The sequence below is a fragment of the Balaenoptera acutorostrata genome, chromosome 13 (genome assembly GCF_949987535.1).
Source record: "Balaenoptera acutorostrata chromosome 13, mBalAcu1.1, whole genome shotgun sequence".
Lineage (NCBI taxonomy): Eukaryota > Metazoa > Chordata > Mammalia > Artiodactyla > Balaenopteridae > Balaenoptera > Balaenoptera acutorostrata.
In genome coordinates this window covers 60,760,239-60,776,069 of record NC_080076.1, presented here as the reverse complement: position 1 = coordinate 60,776,069, position 15,831 = coordinate 60,760,239, and the positions used below count along the sequence as shown (strand labels likewise).

Sequence of the window (15,831 nt, the reverse complement as noted above, 5' to 3'; positions counted from 1 at the left end):
CTTTGGTATACAGTAAAATGTTGAGTGTAAAAAAAATCATGAATGAGTACTGAATTTGCCAAATGTCTTTTCTGTATCTATTGAAAAGATTCTTTTTTTTTTTTTTTTTAAAGCGCAGATTAAAAAGCACCAACTCAAACAAGTTTAGTAAATAGTTTTTGCACAAACATCCACCATTACCCTAGTGCCTCATGATTTTTGCACAAGACCACCATCTGGCTAGTAGGTGACAGAGACTGGGCTCAGACACAAACCTTTTGAATTTAAAGCTCCTTTTCTTTCACCAGCACCATGGTAACCTCAGACTAGTTGAATATAAGAATTCTCATGATAATGTTTTTAGTTTTTTCCTCTTTATTTTTATGGATAAAATGCAACATACATATTATACTTTACAATGAAACTTATGGGATGAAAGAACATTAACTTTTGAGATGGGAGACAACATAAAAAATTGGCAACCTAGTGACAGTATGATTTTTCAATCAAAGCACATAGTTTTAGAAAAGTTGGAAAATGCCTGAAAGAAAAGATGTTATTTTTAAATTAAGGTGTGTGTGTGTGTGTACAACTGTTGAAAATGTTTGAAAGAAACATTTTAATCCATGCCATATTATTTTTTATTAAGTGGCATATTTATGAAAAAAAAAAACCAGTTGAAAGTGCCTGTCAGAAAACAGAAACTATTCAATCCTGTAATATATATTCCTTTCAGACATGTGATACATTTACGAAAAACAGTTGAAATATGCTTGATAGAAAGAAGTTTAATCTCACACTACTTTCAGTCAAGTGCAATGTGGGGAAAGCGGTTGAAAAGGCATGAAAGAAGATGAAGTGAATTCCTACATTTGAAAACCTGTGACTCAGCACAGTTAAACACACAAGACAATGACTAAGGGACACGGATTCTCTCAGCGTCTACACCACACATCATAGTTACAGATTATTTGGTTTTAAAGCTTTTGCTAACAATATTTTACATCATTAAATGTATATTATTAAATGTACACTGAAAGCTAACTGAAGTGACTTAAATAATAAGATTCAGGAACAGTTTGTAACAAAAATTGTTAACGTCCGTTATTTTTTTCTCCCAAGAAAGACAGGTGAGGTAGTTTATATTGTATATACATTGTAAAGAGATTAATATTCCAGTTTGTTCAAAGGTCACTCCTTGAACTCACTAAACTCATTGTTCAATGACTCCAAGAAGCATATCCCCAAGTGAGCTGTTTAGCAAAGGGATCTTCTTTTGTAGAATGGAGGAAAGAATGAGCCTTTTCTAGGGTTTTTTTTCTGAATAATTGTTCCTAAAACGTTAACTTTCTCTAATGTTTTCGTAGGTATAATTTTCCTAACTGTACACCAAGAGCGCTTGGGAAGAGATGAGGTGGGAAGCTATCAAGAAAAGAATTTAGAAGCCCAGTATCTGACTCTTCTTTTGTTTGCAGATATACTATTCATGTTTGCTTTTACACTATTCACTTTTACAGATTACTGTAACTATTTTAAAAAACAACTCTTCATAAGGCAAAGACAGTTTTTTCAACACTTAGGTGACCAGCAATTTTGAGTTTTAATTGTAGGGGTTTGTTTATTCATTAAGAATAAAATTATTCATTAACAATAAGATTAGTGAAAAAAAGAAAAGTAAAAATTAGTAAAAAGAACTTCTTTAACCACACAAAAATTAGTTAGTGTGTCTACGGGAAATTCTTCTCTAATCAGTTTGTTAACTTGATGACTAAGAATTCAGGTTATATCCAATGATATTGGTATTGACATGGGCTTCCATATCATATAGTTATTTGAAAGTTGTCACATATCCTTGGATGCACTGAAGTGATTAATTTAAAGTTATTGACTGGGCTAAGCCTTTGACATCTAAAACCACACAAAAGTGGATAAGAAATTCAGAAACAATTTTTTTTAATCTGTCATCTGTTAGCCATTTATTTAAAACTAATGACTAATGAAGTAAATCTTAAAACCTTTAGAACTTATGCATCTGTCCTAATGTGTTTTCAGTCAAAAGAAATAAAAATTCCCAAATAAAAAATTAAATAGATAGATCTGTGAATTTTCTAAACACAACAGAATATATTCTAAATGACAGGAAATTCAGAGAGAAAAATCAGTCATTGTTTTAATACATACACAGAAGTGTAAGGCAGCTAATTTGAAGAATATCTTCCATGTATGTGGGCATAAATTACAGCCATCTTATGTCTTGGACCTTTGCAACTACATGAAGTAAAATGTTTACTCCTGTTGTTTGAATTGCAAAAATGATAACGGCATTTTCTCAGACCCTCAAAGTTCATTATGTAAACTCACATGCCGTCAATTAGCCATACATTGAAAACTGATGAAATGTAGGAATAAATATAAACCAACAGAACACATATTTATCTTCTAATGGGTTTTCAGGCAAAGGAAATAAAAAATTCTCAAATAAGCAAATAAAATGAATGGATATTTGAGTTTTCTATAAAAATATAACAAAATTCTAATAGCCAGAAATGCAATTATCTACATGTTGAATATAAATTATGTTTTTATAGATATCAAGGCATAATGAGCACGTAAAAGATTTCTTCTATAATATAGGCTTAAATTATTATCACATTTTGTTTTGAGACTTGGTAAGTAGATTAAATGTATTCTGCATTGGTGAGCAACTTTGTCTATTGTTTGATTTGCAAGAGAGAGTCATTTGGGCGTTAAATCTCATTAAAACTGGTGTAAATTCATCAAAATCTCAATCTAATTAGTAGATTCTAATCCAAAGCACACACATGGGATAAATGAGACCTCTGTCCCCATTGCTAACCAACCCTAGAACGACTATACTGCAGTCTCCAAATGAAAGGCAGGGCTGCTGGAACCCCCAGCAAATTTCAGATTTGCTCTCAATTAGAATCATGAATTGTGCTTTCTCACCAACTGCAGGTCTGGAAAATGGCTCCGCGGGATCTTGATAGCGAGGCAGTTTTCAGCTCACCAAACATTCATCTGATTTTAAAGCCTGATGCTAATCCACAGTGCTTGGCCAAGTCTATGATTGATGAACAGAAACAAAACCTGTTTTTACAGCATATAAAATCTGGATATAACAGTATTTTTCAGCACTCTTGAAGAAAGAGCAGTTGGACAAAGGCAGTTCTGCAGTTTAAAACTGGGGCTGCAGAAGTGATTCTCTACAGCTGTGAAATATAAAAAATGATATGTTTGATGAGGAAAGGAAATCTGTGCCTGGCACATGGAAAGCTATTCACTGAGCACCATAATCATGATGAGGAAATAGGGGCCCTGTGACCGCTGACTACACCGAAGGTTATGGAAGCACAAGAACAGCCTTTGTCAACCTAACCTTAACTATGGGGACCTGTGCTCATAAGAGAACAAGCTTTAAAAATATCAGTTTTCAATAGCCCATGACAGGGAAATGTTCATCTGCACCAGAATGCAGACAGCCACAATACAGTACAGCATACATAACAATACAGTGGTTTTTAAATAGAAGGTTCTCCTCCTCCAATTCAGGAGCAAGTCAGAGCATAAACATTGTTTGTGTGACTCTGGAAACTGATTCTCTTTGGAAAGTAGATCTAAATTATTTTTCAGAGCAGAAATTTTTGTTATTTCTGGCATCCTTGTTCAAAAAGGTCTATATATATATAACATAAGTATAAAAAAAAAAGTCTTTTCCACCTCTTGTGTTTGGTAGCATTTGCTACATCAAGAAGTGCTTCTTATCCCCAGGTAGAGGACCAAGTTCATTTCTGCTGTGAAGTCAAAGTGTTAGAAATGATTAGAGTTCCATATTCTATATTGGCCTTTCTTCTGGAAGGATCACATCCTCTTTCCTTCACTCTTATCAAAGAACCATCATGAGAAAGCTTCAGCTCAAATGGTCAACCAGCTCCTCTTCCACAATTCGTGCTGACACCAGTGGGAGACACCAGTTGGGCTGAGAAACACCAAGAGGGTTCTAGGAACAAACATGTCAAAAGCAGTCTTGTTTTTTCCCTACCAAATGTAGGACTTCTTGGCATGTAATACACGATAGCTGCCATCTTGGGGGGTATTTCAAACACTTGGTTGGGGTTTAATCACCCATTCTGCCTGGGGATTTACATGATATACATCCAATATATAAGCCTCTGGATCCAAGCAGTGCTGTCCTAAAAGAAAGAAAAATCAGAGTATGTTTTCAAAAGTGCACACTTCCGTGCGTGTGTGTGCATGTGTGCATGTATGTGTGTTTGCAAGGCTCAAATAAGGCCAGTATAGTTCCCTCAGCCAAAAATAAATACATTTTAAAGTTTCCTAGCAAAGCCAGCCTTCCTCCCCTCTTTTCTTTGCTTCTTTCTGACTGTGAAGTACTTCAAATAAATCCCAATGACACTGGGGAGCAAACAGACACACTAACCACAAGCAAGTTGTTCCCTAGACTCACTGCATCCATTAGAAAAATATGACAAGAACCTGTTTCAGGTATCAATTCATTTATATGGTAATGAGCACTAATGATCATTTAGATGATAATACACGTCCTCTGACGGTTTTATAGATAGAAACTTGATCAGGACTAGACATTAACATCAAGTTCATTTTAGGGAAGGTCATTTCATTCTTCCTGTGGGCAGGAGATCTGGAATTGATAACAACAAAAAGATCATTCCATGGGGGCAAATACATTTGAAAATTCTTAGGTACAGTGTGTTCGAAATGTACACTAAAGTCTCAAACAAAACTACCAATATTTAACTGCTTGCCTGATTCATTCATTCATTTCTCAAATACTTCTTGAGTTATTACGTGCCAGGCACTATTGTACGGGCTGAGGCTACAGCAATGCATCAGACAGTCAAAAATACTTGCCCTCGAGGTGCTTACGTCCTAAAAGTGGTAAAAGGCAACTAGCAAATAAGCAAGTATGATAGAAAGTAAGTCTGATGGTGATAAGAACATGAGAGAACAAGAAATCGGGGAAGGCGCAGAAAGAGGGTCCAATCCAGGAAGGTCTCACTGAGAAGCTGATACAGCAGCAAACACCTGACAGAGGTAAGGGAGTGAGGAGGGAACCATCTAATGGAAAGCATCCAGGGCAAAAGTCAGAGCAGATGTGAAGGCCCAGGGCAAGATGTGCTGGGGACTGGATATGAAAGCTGGTGTCCAGGGGAGTCTGCATACGATGTTGAGAGGTGGCAGCATCCAGGTGCCTTCAGAGCAAGGAGGTGGACTAAGCTCACCACGGTAGGTTAAGTGTAGAGAGAAGTTCCAGCGCTCCGAGGTCGAGAGGATGAGAAGTAACAGGCTAAAGAGACTCAGAAGGAGCAGCCTGTGAAGTGGGGGGAAAGCCAGGAGCTTAGGGGGTCCTTGAAACCAGGTGAAGAGAGTGTTTTCTTAAAGGAGGGAAAGATCAACCCAGGCAGTTGTAAGGACAGAATGAAGCACTGGATTTCACAACAGAAGAGTCCTCCGGCGACCTCCACGAAAGAGCAATTCTGGTGAAGTGTTGAGGGGTAAAGCTGGACTGGAGTGGCTTCAAGAGAGAAGGGGAGGAAGAAACTGGAGTATATACACAAATGATCCAAGGAGTTTTTGCTGTAAGTGGAGAAGAGAAATGGGAGTAGACTTGAAGGGGGTCAAGAGAGAGTTTTGTGGAGATGAGAAAAATTACAAAACTGTTTATGCAGAGAGAAATGGTGTGGTTGGGAGGGAAAAGCTGATGACAGAGGAGAGGATGGGAGATTGACCAAGCCCTCGTCCACAGGAGGGAGGCGCCGCCCTAAACAGGAGCACGGCTATTTCATCCCAGCGGTGAGGGGGGGCAAGAGGAAGGTAAGGACACAGAGGCACGTGGACGGAATTTTCTTTTTATTCCTTTCTGTCCCCCTTCAGGGGAATAGGAGGAATGAATCTGGACTGAGAGTTGAGCAGGGAAGTTCAACACAAAGGATGTCGAGAAGCTGAAAGTGCCACAATTTCTCCTTTCATTTGCATGAATCTCCAGACTCTCCAGCTTTCAGAGTCACATTTAAAAGACTCAAAGATCTACTCCACATCGACTAAAATATTTACATTTAAATTTTAAAAATATTTTAGGAAAGTCATACTGTTCTTATGTGAGATTTAAAAAATCTGACACAGTGATTTTGATTTTCTAACTAAAGAAATTTGTAAAGTACACTTTTACAATAATAGCATCATATTTCTTTTAGAGTAATCAGAGAATGTAGGAGTAAAAACATTAAAGAATGCTTACCTATATTACCTCCAATTTCATACAACCTTTGGTTCTGAATCTTAACGCCTTCCGATGAACCATGACTGAGAAAAGAAGAAAGCAATATAATTCTAACCCTCCTCTGTGATTTGGGGTAAACCTGTGGATTAAATAACCATGGCAACAAACAATTTATTCTGCCTTGGGTGAAATACACTGCACAAATCATTATTATGACTGAAGTGATGATAAAATCTTTTCTTGTTTGACACAGACAAGCATCCGAGGCAGAGAGGAAGCTGGACGCCGCCAGGCTTCACAGCCACCCCAGCCCTTCCATCCACCACGGTCAGCTCCTCTTAAGAGAGGACACCTTACTGACACATCAAGGCTGGCCAAGGAGCAGCTGGATGTTTAATACTGCCTTGTCATGGGCCACATTACTCTCAGTTCAAAAGCCATCAGGTTTCATTTCTGTATTTGCCAAAAATTGAATGAGATTCTTTCCTCAGCCCACGTCACATTTCTAAGCTTGCCCAGTGCTTTGTAAACTAACGTTGACTTTGTTGCATGTCTCTGCCCTATAATGAAAGCAAGTCAGAGAAAATAATTGCCCAATTTTAATCTTCCACCCCAGACTAGGCTGCCGGAGCAGAAGAGTCTGGGAAAGACCATTGCTGAGCTCCTGCCCACTTGAACTGTCAGCTTGGTTACTCAAAAAGATGGTCTTCGGCTCTCTGCTGTGAGGGAGAAGGATGTGCACGCTCTTTGTTTAATTAAGCATTTTATTTGAGATAGCTGTAGATTTGCATGTGGTTATAAGAAAATATACAGACACATCCTTGTGTACTCTTTACCTAGTTTCCCCGGTAGTAAAATCTTCCAATACCCTAGTGTGACGTCACAACCAGAAGCGCCACATGGATTCAGTCAAGGTACAGAACATTTCCTTCCCCACAAGACTCCTCTTGTTCCCCTTTACAGCCACACCCACCTCTCTCTCCCTGTCCTCATCCTCCACCCCTTTTCCCTGGATTCTACATTTCTATAAACTTGTCATTTATAGAAACGTTATAGAAATGGAAACACACGGTATGGAACATTTTTGTATTGGCTTTTTTTTTTTTCAGACAGCATAGATCCCTGGAGATTCACCCAGGCTGCTGCATTTTTACTGCCACGTAGCACACTGTGATATGGATGGACCACGGCCTGTTTAGTCATTTACCTGTTGAAGAACATGGTTGTTTTTTTTTTTTCCAGTTTTCGACTATTATAAATAAAGCTGCTATAAGAATTTGTGTACAGGTTTCTGTGTAAATATAATCTTCATTTCTTTGGGATAAATGCCCAGGAGTGTGAATGCCGAGTCACACGACAGTTGCATATTCAATTTTATAAGAAACTGTCAAACTGTTCTACAGAGTGACTAGACCATTTTACATTCCCACCACCAATGTATGAGTAATTCAGTTTTTTTGTATCTTCACCAGTACTTGGTGTTGTCATTATTATTACTTTTTAGCCATTTTCATAGGTGTTTAATATGTCATTGTGGTTTTGTATTTCCCTAATGGTTAAAAATACTGAACATCTTTCCATGTGCATATCTGTCATCTGTATATCCTCTTCTGTTCATGTCTTTTGCCCATTTTCAAATTGGATTGTTTGTTTCTGCACTGTTGAGTTTTGAGTGTTCTTTATACATTCTAGATACTAGTCCTTCGTTGGATATGTACTTTATAAATATTTTCTCCAAGTCTTTAGCTTGTCTTTTCATCTTTTAAACAGGGTCTTTCAGTGTATAAGTTTTCAATCTTGATGAAGTCCAATTTACCAATTTTTGTTTCGTATGAGTCATACGATGTCAAGTTTAAGAAATTCTTCACTAGTCCTCTATCACAAAGGTTTTCTCCTACGTTATTTTCTAAAAGTTTTATAGTTTTACTTTAACATTTAAATCTGTGATCCATTTTGGTTAATTTTTTTATAAAATGTCAAGTTTAAACTGAGGTTCTGTTTTTTTTGGCCTATGGACTTCAAACTGTTACAGCACCATTTGTTGAAAAGGCTATCCTTCTTCCATTGAATTGATTTTGTACTTTTGTCAAAAATCAGTTGCTAGAATAGTCAAATTCACACAGACAGAAAGTAGAACAGTGGTTACCAGTGGCTGGGGGGAGAGAGGAATGAGGAGTTACTGTTTAGTGGATATAGAGTCTGAGTACAGGATGATAAAACTTTCTGGAGGTGGGTGGTGGGGATGGCTGCACAACAATGTGAATGTACTTAACACCAACAAGCTGTTTACTTAAAATGGTAATTTTGTTATGTGTAGTTTACAATAAAATTTTTTTAAAACTCGGTTGGGCATATTTGTGTGAGTCTATTTCTGGGTTCTCTATTCTGTTCCAATGACCTAAGTGTCCATCCCTCCATCAATACCACACTGTCTTGATTACTGTAGATGTAAATATATATATATATATAGTGTATTGTCTTGTAGCTATATAGTTGGCCTTAATATCTGGTAAAGTGATTCCTCCTACTTTATTCTTTTTCAAGATGGTTGTAGCTATCCTAGGGCCTGTGTTTTTTCATATAAATTTTTAGAATAAGCTTGCACATGTTTACAAGATATCTTGCTGGGATTCTGATAGGGATTGTATTAAACCCATAGATCAATTTGGGAATAATCAACATCTTTACTATGCTAAGTCCTCCAATCCATGAAAAGGCTATGTCTCTCCATTTATTTAGGTCTTTGATTTCTTTCATCAGCATTCTGTAATTTTCAGCATACAGTTCCTATAAATGTTTACTTAACATTTATACCTAAGTATTTAGGTACATGGCAATATTTTTACTTTTGATTTTAAATTTGATTTCTACACGTTCCAATGTCAATGATTTTTATGTGTTGATCTTATATCCTGTGACCTTGTTGAACTCACTTATTAGTTTTAGGAGGTCTTCTTTTTTTAAAAGATTTAAAAAAATTTTATGTAGATAATCATGTCATATGCAGATACCATTAATTTTATTTCTCCCTTTACAATCTGTATGCCTTCTCTTTTTTCTCCTTCCTGTACAGGCTCAATCTTCCACTAGTATGTTGAATAAGACTGGAGTTCTTGATCTTGGAGAGAAAGCATTCCACCTTTCATCATTAGGTATGATGTTAGTTGTAGGTTTTTGGAGATGATCATTATCCAGTTGCAGAAGATCTCCTCTTTTCCTAAATTTGCTGAGTTTTTATCATGAATTGGTGATGGATTTTGTCAAATGCTTTTTCTGTACCATTTAACATGATCATATGATTTTTCTCCAATTGATATGATGGATTATAGTAATTGATTTTTGAATGTTAAACTAATCTTGCATACCTGAACTAAATCCCACTTTTTCTAGGTATAATTCTTTTAATATACTTTGGATTAGATTTGTTGAGGGCTTTTGTATCTAAGTTCATGACAGATATTAGTCTGTAGTGTTTGTTTTGTATTATTTTAGCCTGGTTTTGGTATCGAGGTAATACCAGTTTCCATGATCACTCTCCTCAATCTCTGGCAATCACTCACCTACCCTGCATTTCTAAAATTCTGTCATTTCAAAAATGTTATATAAATGGAGTCTTGCAATATGTAACCTTTTTTTGCTCAACATGGCTACTCCTTTTCAATATGATTGGAAAGCTGCTTTTAAAGGATATCCATCAGTTGTACTAGAGACCATCAAACTGTACTGGCTTTATCATGGCTAGATTTAAACTAGTGCTTCTCATCTTTTAAAAAAACCTCAGGGCAAATGTTTATCCCTGAATAAGTATGCCTGGACAAAAATTATCATGATTTATGCTCTTTAAGGTGACTTAAGGCAGATATGCAAAAAATATTTTGTCAACATCACTCTGATCCTAAGGTTTATTGGTAGTAGGTTTTAGGGAAACCAACAGCTATGATGTTCACTCAGCTACATAAACTCTACTTGATGTAGTCATGTTAAAGCCCAGTGGAGCCTGGAATAATGATATTCCTAGAAATCTATCAAGATATCTACAAAACTAACTTGCTAATTTTTTCATTCAAATAAAAAGTAAAACTGATTGAGTAAATGAAGACACCGGGACAGAAGATACCTATTTAAGAATCCCAATTGTAGAAATTCCTTGAAAAAAACCTTTTGTTACTGATAATTCTATGGTCTACTTAACTTCTTTCTCTCCTTTTGATTCTTCGTTTACTGGTGAAGTCCTTAAAGTAACAGGTTCTAAGTTTTCAAAAAGGGCAAATTTTCAAATGCCTGGAGTTTCTCATCAGATAAAAGTTCATCTTCCTGTACAGAGACTCATATTCACTTCTACTCACCTGTTCTCATATTGAAATTTCGCCAATATGTCTTTGGCTTTGGTTTGACTGTTGAGTTGAATGGCCATGGACACCTTGGAGAGAAGGGGCGCGTGGATCCTTATGACTCCCTCCGGTACGTCAGACTGCCAAGGAGGAAACATGCGGTACATTCTGTTAAACTCAATGATTACACTTAAGAGACATGAAAATCAGTGGCATTCCAAATTAGGGAAACATGTAAACATGACCAGGATTTAACCAGAATGAAACACTGCTTTCTTCCTAACAGGAGATTTACTAATGACTAAACTTAATCTGGGACTTTACTTTTGTTACAGGCTTAGGTCTCACAATAATGCCTTAAAATCATGAGGGAAGAAAACTGGGTTGTGTTCACTGCAGCACTAATTACAATAGCCAGGACATGAACGCAACCTAAGTGTCCATTGACAGATGAATGGATAAAGAAGATGTGGCACATATATACAATGGAATATTATTCAGCCATAAAAAGAAACGAAATTGAGTTATTTGTAGTGAGGTAGATGGACCTAGAGTCTGTCATACAGGGTGAAGTAAGTCAGAAAGAGAAAAACAAATACCGTATGCTAACACATATATATGGAATCTAAAAAAGAAAATGGTTCTGATGAACCTAGGGGCAGGACAGGAATAAAGACGCAGATGTAGAGAATGGACTTGACACGGGGATAGGGAAGGGTAAGCTGGGATGAAGTGAGAGAGTAGCACTGACATATACACACTACTAAATGTAAAATAGATAGCTAGTGGGAAGCAGCTGCATAGCACAGGGAGATCAGCTCGGTGCTTTGTGACCACCGAGAGGGGTGCGATAGGGAGGGTGGGAGGGAGATGCAAGAGGGAGGGGGTATGGGGATATACGTATGAATACAGCTGATTCATTTTGTTATACAGCAGAAACTAACACACCATTGTAAAGCAATTATACTCCAATAAAGATGTGAAAAAAAAAAAACGGGGTTGTGACAAAAATCTAATGTTTTTATCAGTGCATTTTCTTGAACAATGTCCTAAATAAGCCTACTTGAAGTAGGACTCTGTATTTCAATTTATTTTAAGAAGATCAACCTTCTGAAAAATTTAAGGATCTAATTGAAAAATGTGGCTTTTCAAATATCCTTTTTCTTTAGTCAGTAGCAATGAATGGTCACTCCAAATTGAATTCCAGATGGGCACCAAACTTGATCCCTCAAAGTGTCCTATTAACACTGTGAAGAATGGAGTGTGGACAGCTGTTGGGGAAGAGTGTCCCTGCTTTCAGGTGCTCTGATTGGCTTGGGGACCTCAGAGCTCTCATCTAAATGAAATATTCAAAGAATGGTGCTGTCTAATTAACAATAAAGTCTCTTTTGTTAGAATTGAATGGAAAATTCCTTTTGTTTCAAAATCTTGAATGTTTTAAAAATTAATTCTCTATTTAGAGATAAGCAGAAATAAATTTCTATTTGAGGATCTGGCTACTCCTCAGGTAATTGTTTTAAATCTGTGTGTTCTCAAGGGACGATACTGTTGGTGTAGTTTTATGTGAATTGACTCAGTATATCCCCTAGAAGAAATGTGTTATGGATTGAATTGTGTCCTCCCTCCCGCTCCCCACCAAATATGTTGAAGTCCTAAGCCCAGGACCTCAGAATATGACCTTTTTTGGAAATAGGGTCATTGCAAATGTAATTAGCTAAGATGAGGTCAAATTGGAGCACGGTGGGCCCTTAATCCAATGTGATTGGTGTCCATATAACAGGAGAAGACACACACACACACACACACACAAACACACACACACAAACACACACACACACACACACACACACACACAGGGTGAATGCCATATAAAGATGGAGGCAGAGATTGGAGTGATCATCTGTAGGCTAAGGAAGGCCAAGGACTTCTGGCGTCACCCAAAGCTAAGAATGATGTCAGAAACACATCCTCCTTTCACGACCTTCAGAAGGAACCAACTGAATCAACACCTTGATTTCGGAGTTTTAGCCTCCAGAACTGTGAGAAAGTAAATTTCTATTGTTTTAATCCACCCTGGTATTGTTACTGCAGCACTAGGAAACTACTTTTTAAGGGTCAGTTCTAACGGTACTTTTCTACTATTACCTGCGAGAAGCAGGAGAGCATGCCAGGGAATGGCAGTGAGTGGTTTAGAGCTGGGAGGGGGCAGGGAGCCCCTGGTTCACTGCAGTCAAGAGCATCCTCCCAAAACACTCCTGTGGGCATCTCACGTCCCTCCCCTGCCAGCTCCACAGAAGCCTCTTCAGATAAATTCCACACTCCTGATATCATTGAGCCAGTTATAATGATCACATTTTCCCTCTAACTTTCTAGAGTATTCACTCTTGTGAACAGAATGTCTAACCACAAATTCTGAGTCATCAGTTAGTTGAGTCCTTATACATTCCTTCATGTGCTACACTGAAAATGTCAAGTTTGAAGGTGTATCATGAGCAAAATTATATACAGATAAGGTGGATATACCCGAAGAATACTATGTAAGGGGTTAATAATTAGGGAGGAAAGGAAATGATTTGCTTTCTTACCATTCTTCTTGTAGAGGGTGATTTTTGTAGTACCTTTGAAGTCTTGGGGCTTGTAACCTAAATAAAAAACATTTAGTCTTTAGGATTAACGTTGAGAAAACAAGCATATGCTGCTGTTGGAAGTGTAAACTGGTACAATCTTTATGGATAACATTTTGGCAATATTTATCAAATTATAAAATGCATATGCACTCTGACCCAACAATTCCACATCTATAACTTTATCCTTCAAATAGACTTCATTTGTGAGAAATGACATATGAACATGTTTATTCACCGATGCATAAACTTTAATAGCAAAATATTGGACACAGTCTAGCTGTTCGATGATACGGGAATACTAAGTTTCAGTGTGTTTATGGAATATCATGCAAAAGAAGCAAAGAAGAAGGCTTGTGGACTGATGTGGAATAATCACCATGATTTCATAAGTCATTAAAGAAGATGCAGGACAGTGTTTCAAGTATGTTATCATTCATGTAAAAAAAAAAAGGGGGGAAGACCATATATTCATTTTCACTTGTATGTCATAGTGCCTCTCTGGACATATATGTACCTGTGTGTTCCTGTGCACACACATGCTATCATTGGTGACATTACTTGTCTTCAGGAGGGGAAGTCAGAGATGGTCAACTTTTATTCTATAGTTTTTCCCCTTCCAATATTTTGAATTTTGTAAACTGTCAATGAATTGTCTATTCCAATCAAAGTCAAGAAGTAAAAACATAGTATAGTACAATAGAACTGAAGACAGACTATTTCTTCATCTTTAAGTGCTTGCTTCCATGGTACTTATAGCCTTTTAAAATTTTACTTAGTTCTATTTATAATTAAAACATTAAAGCAACTGACATTCATATAGCATTATACAGTTGACCCAGTGCTTTATACCCACATTATGTGAGTTGATGCTAATGACAACTTTGTGAAATAGATATCATTACTTTTTCCCCCAAATTGAAAATGTTTTTTAAAAATTTTGTTGGAGTATAGTTACTTTACAATGTTGTGCTAGTTTCTACTGTACAGCAAAGTGAATCAGCTATATGTATACCCATATCCCCTTTTTTTTGGATTTCTTCCCCATTTAGGTCACCACAGAGCACTGAGTTCCCTGAGCTATACAGTAGGTTCTCATTAGTTATCTATTTTATACATAGTATCAATAGTGTATATATGTCAATCCCAATCTCCCAATTCATCCCAACCCCCCCATCCCCCTTGGTATCCATATGTTTGTTCTCTGCATCTGTGTCTCTATTTCTGCTTTGTAAATAAGATCATCTATGCCAATTTTTTCATATTCCCCATATATGCGTAAATATACGATATTTGTTTTTCTCTTTCTGACTTACTTCACTCTGCATGACAGAAAATTGAGGCTCCGAGAAAGACTTTAATTTGCCCTGGCTCACAAAGCCTGACCTGACCCCAGCTTCAGCTCCACACATATCATACTTAGGCCATTGAAACTTTCCAGAATGAAAATGGCAGAGTAAGGACTCCAAAAGTCTGTCCCTCCATAAAAGTAATGAACAAACTGCCAAAAACTGACACTGTCAACTTCTTCAGAACTCTGGAAACTAACCCAAAAGTTGCAACCTGGAGAGTGCTTAAGTAAGAAAAACAGCTGAATCTTGATAAGAAGAGTGAACTTTGTGGCATTTTAACTTACATTTTCCCTTCTCAGCTCCACAGTTCAGTGACAGCCTTAAAAATAACAGCTTAAATTCCTGGTACAGATACTGAAGGGAACAGAATGGACGTCATTCACAAACAATTCTAATTATTTGTTCCCTGGAAGACTGGCTTGCCTTTATCTTGCCTAACTTGGAACTTGACCAGTGCTAAAGTGGTGTAATGTTGAAAACATTTATAGGCAAATGTTTTAATCACTGCTGCCTGATGCAGTGGGTGAGAGTTGGGTGAAAAAAAAAAACTAAAAATCTTGGGAGGCAAGCCTAGAGAATGAGATGCTTTGGGGAATAAGGTCTTTGAAAAGCTCCAACATATTCCTGAGAATCTAGAAGGCTATGGGCATGCCCAGGGCTGTACACATATTCAGGAAAGACCTGAAAAGAACTTAAGCTCTCACCTCTGGCTGACCTTTAAGCTCTGTCCAAACAGGAACTGAAGGCTCAGGCCAAGTTGTAAATTGCCTGGCTGAATACTGAAGGTGTGTCAAGCACACCAACACACAGAGCTCGTCTGCAAAGACTGGGAGATTTTTTTGGTTTCAAATATTTAAGAAAATCTCTGTGCAAACATCAGCTAACCACTAGGCTAATGGAACAGAGACTTCAGTAGCCGCACTAAACAAAGAATATAGACATAACAAAATTAGTTCAGCAGAAAAGTCATGAACAAATAAATAAGAGCTATAACAAGCAGCAACCATGGGGAGGGGGGAGAATCCAAAGCCGCCACATTTTAACACTCAAAATGTCCATTCTTCAATAAAAATTATGAGACAGGCAAAAAAAAATGGCAAGAAAATATGGCCCGGACTTCCCTGGTGGTGCAGTGGTTAAGAATCCGCCTGCCAATGCAGGGGACACAGGTTTGAGCCCTGGTCCAGGACAATGCCACATGTTGCAGAGCAACTAAGCCCGTGCGCCACAACTACTGAGCCTGTGTGCCACAACTACTGAAGCCT

General features: G+C 37.4%; 1 protein-coding gene across 8 annotated transcripts in view; it reads right to left on the bottom strand.

Annotated features, from left to right (window-relative positions):
• Positions 1-334: 334 nt before the first annotated feature.
• The window catches only part of ARHGAP28 (Rho GTPase activating protein 28), a 163,976-nt gene continuing 148,479 nt past the window's right edge, over positions 335-15,831 (bottom strand). For 6 of the 8 annotated variants that reach the window (XM_007196178.2, XM_007196181.2, XM_007196183.2 and 3 more), the window contains 4 exons: positions 13,176-13,232; positions 10,606-10,730; positions 6,278-6,342; positions 335-4,190 (listed from right to left, as the gene is read on the bottom strand). In XM_007196178.2, the coding sequence (XP_007196240.2) occupies positions 4,096-4,190; positions 6,278-6,342; positions 10,606-10,730; positions 13,176-13,232 (342 nt within the window). In that variant the 3' untranslated portion in view covers positions 335-4,095. The other 2 variants (XM_057527217.1, XM_007196180.3) reach the window with 2 other exon arrangements.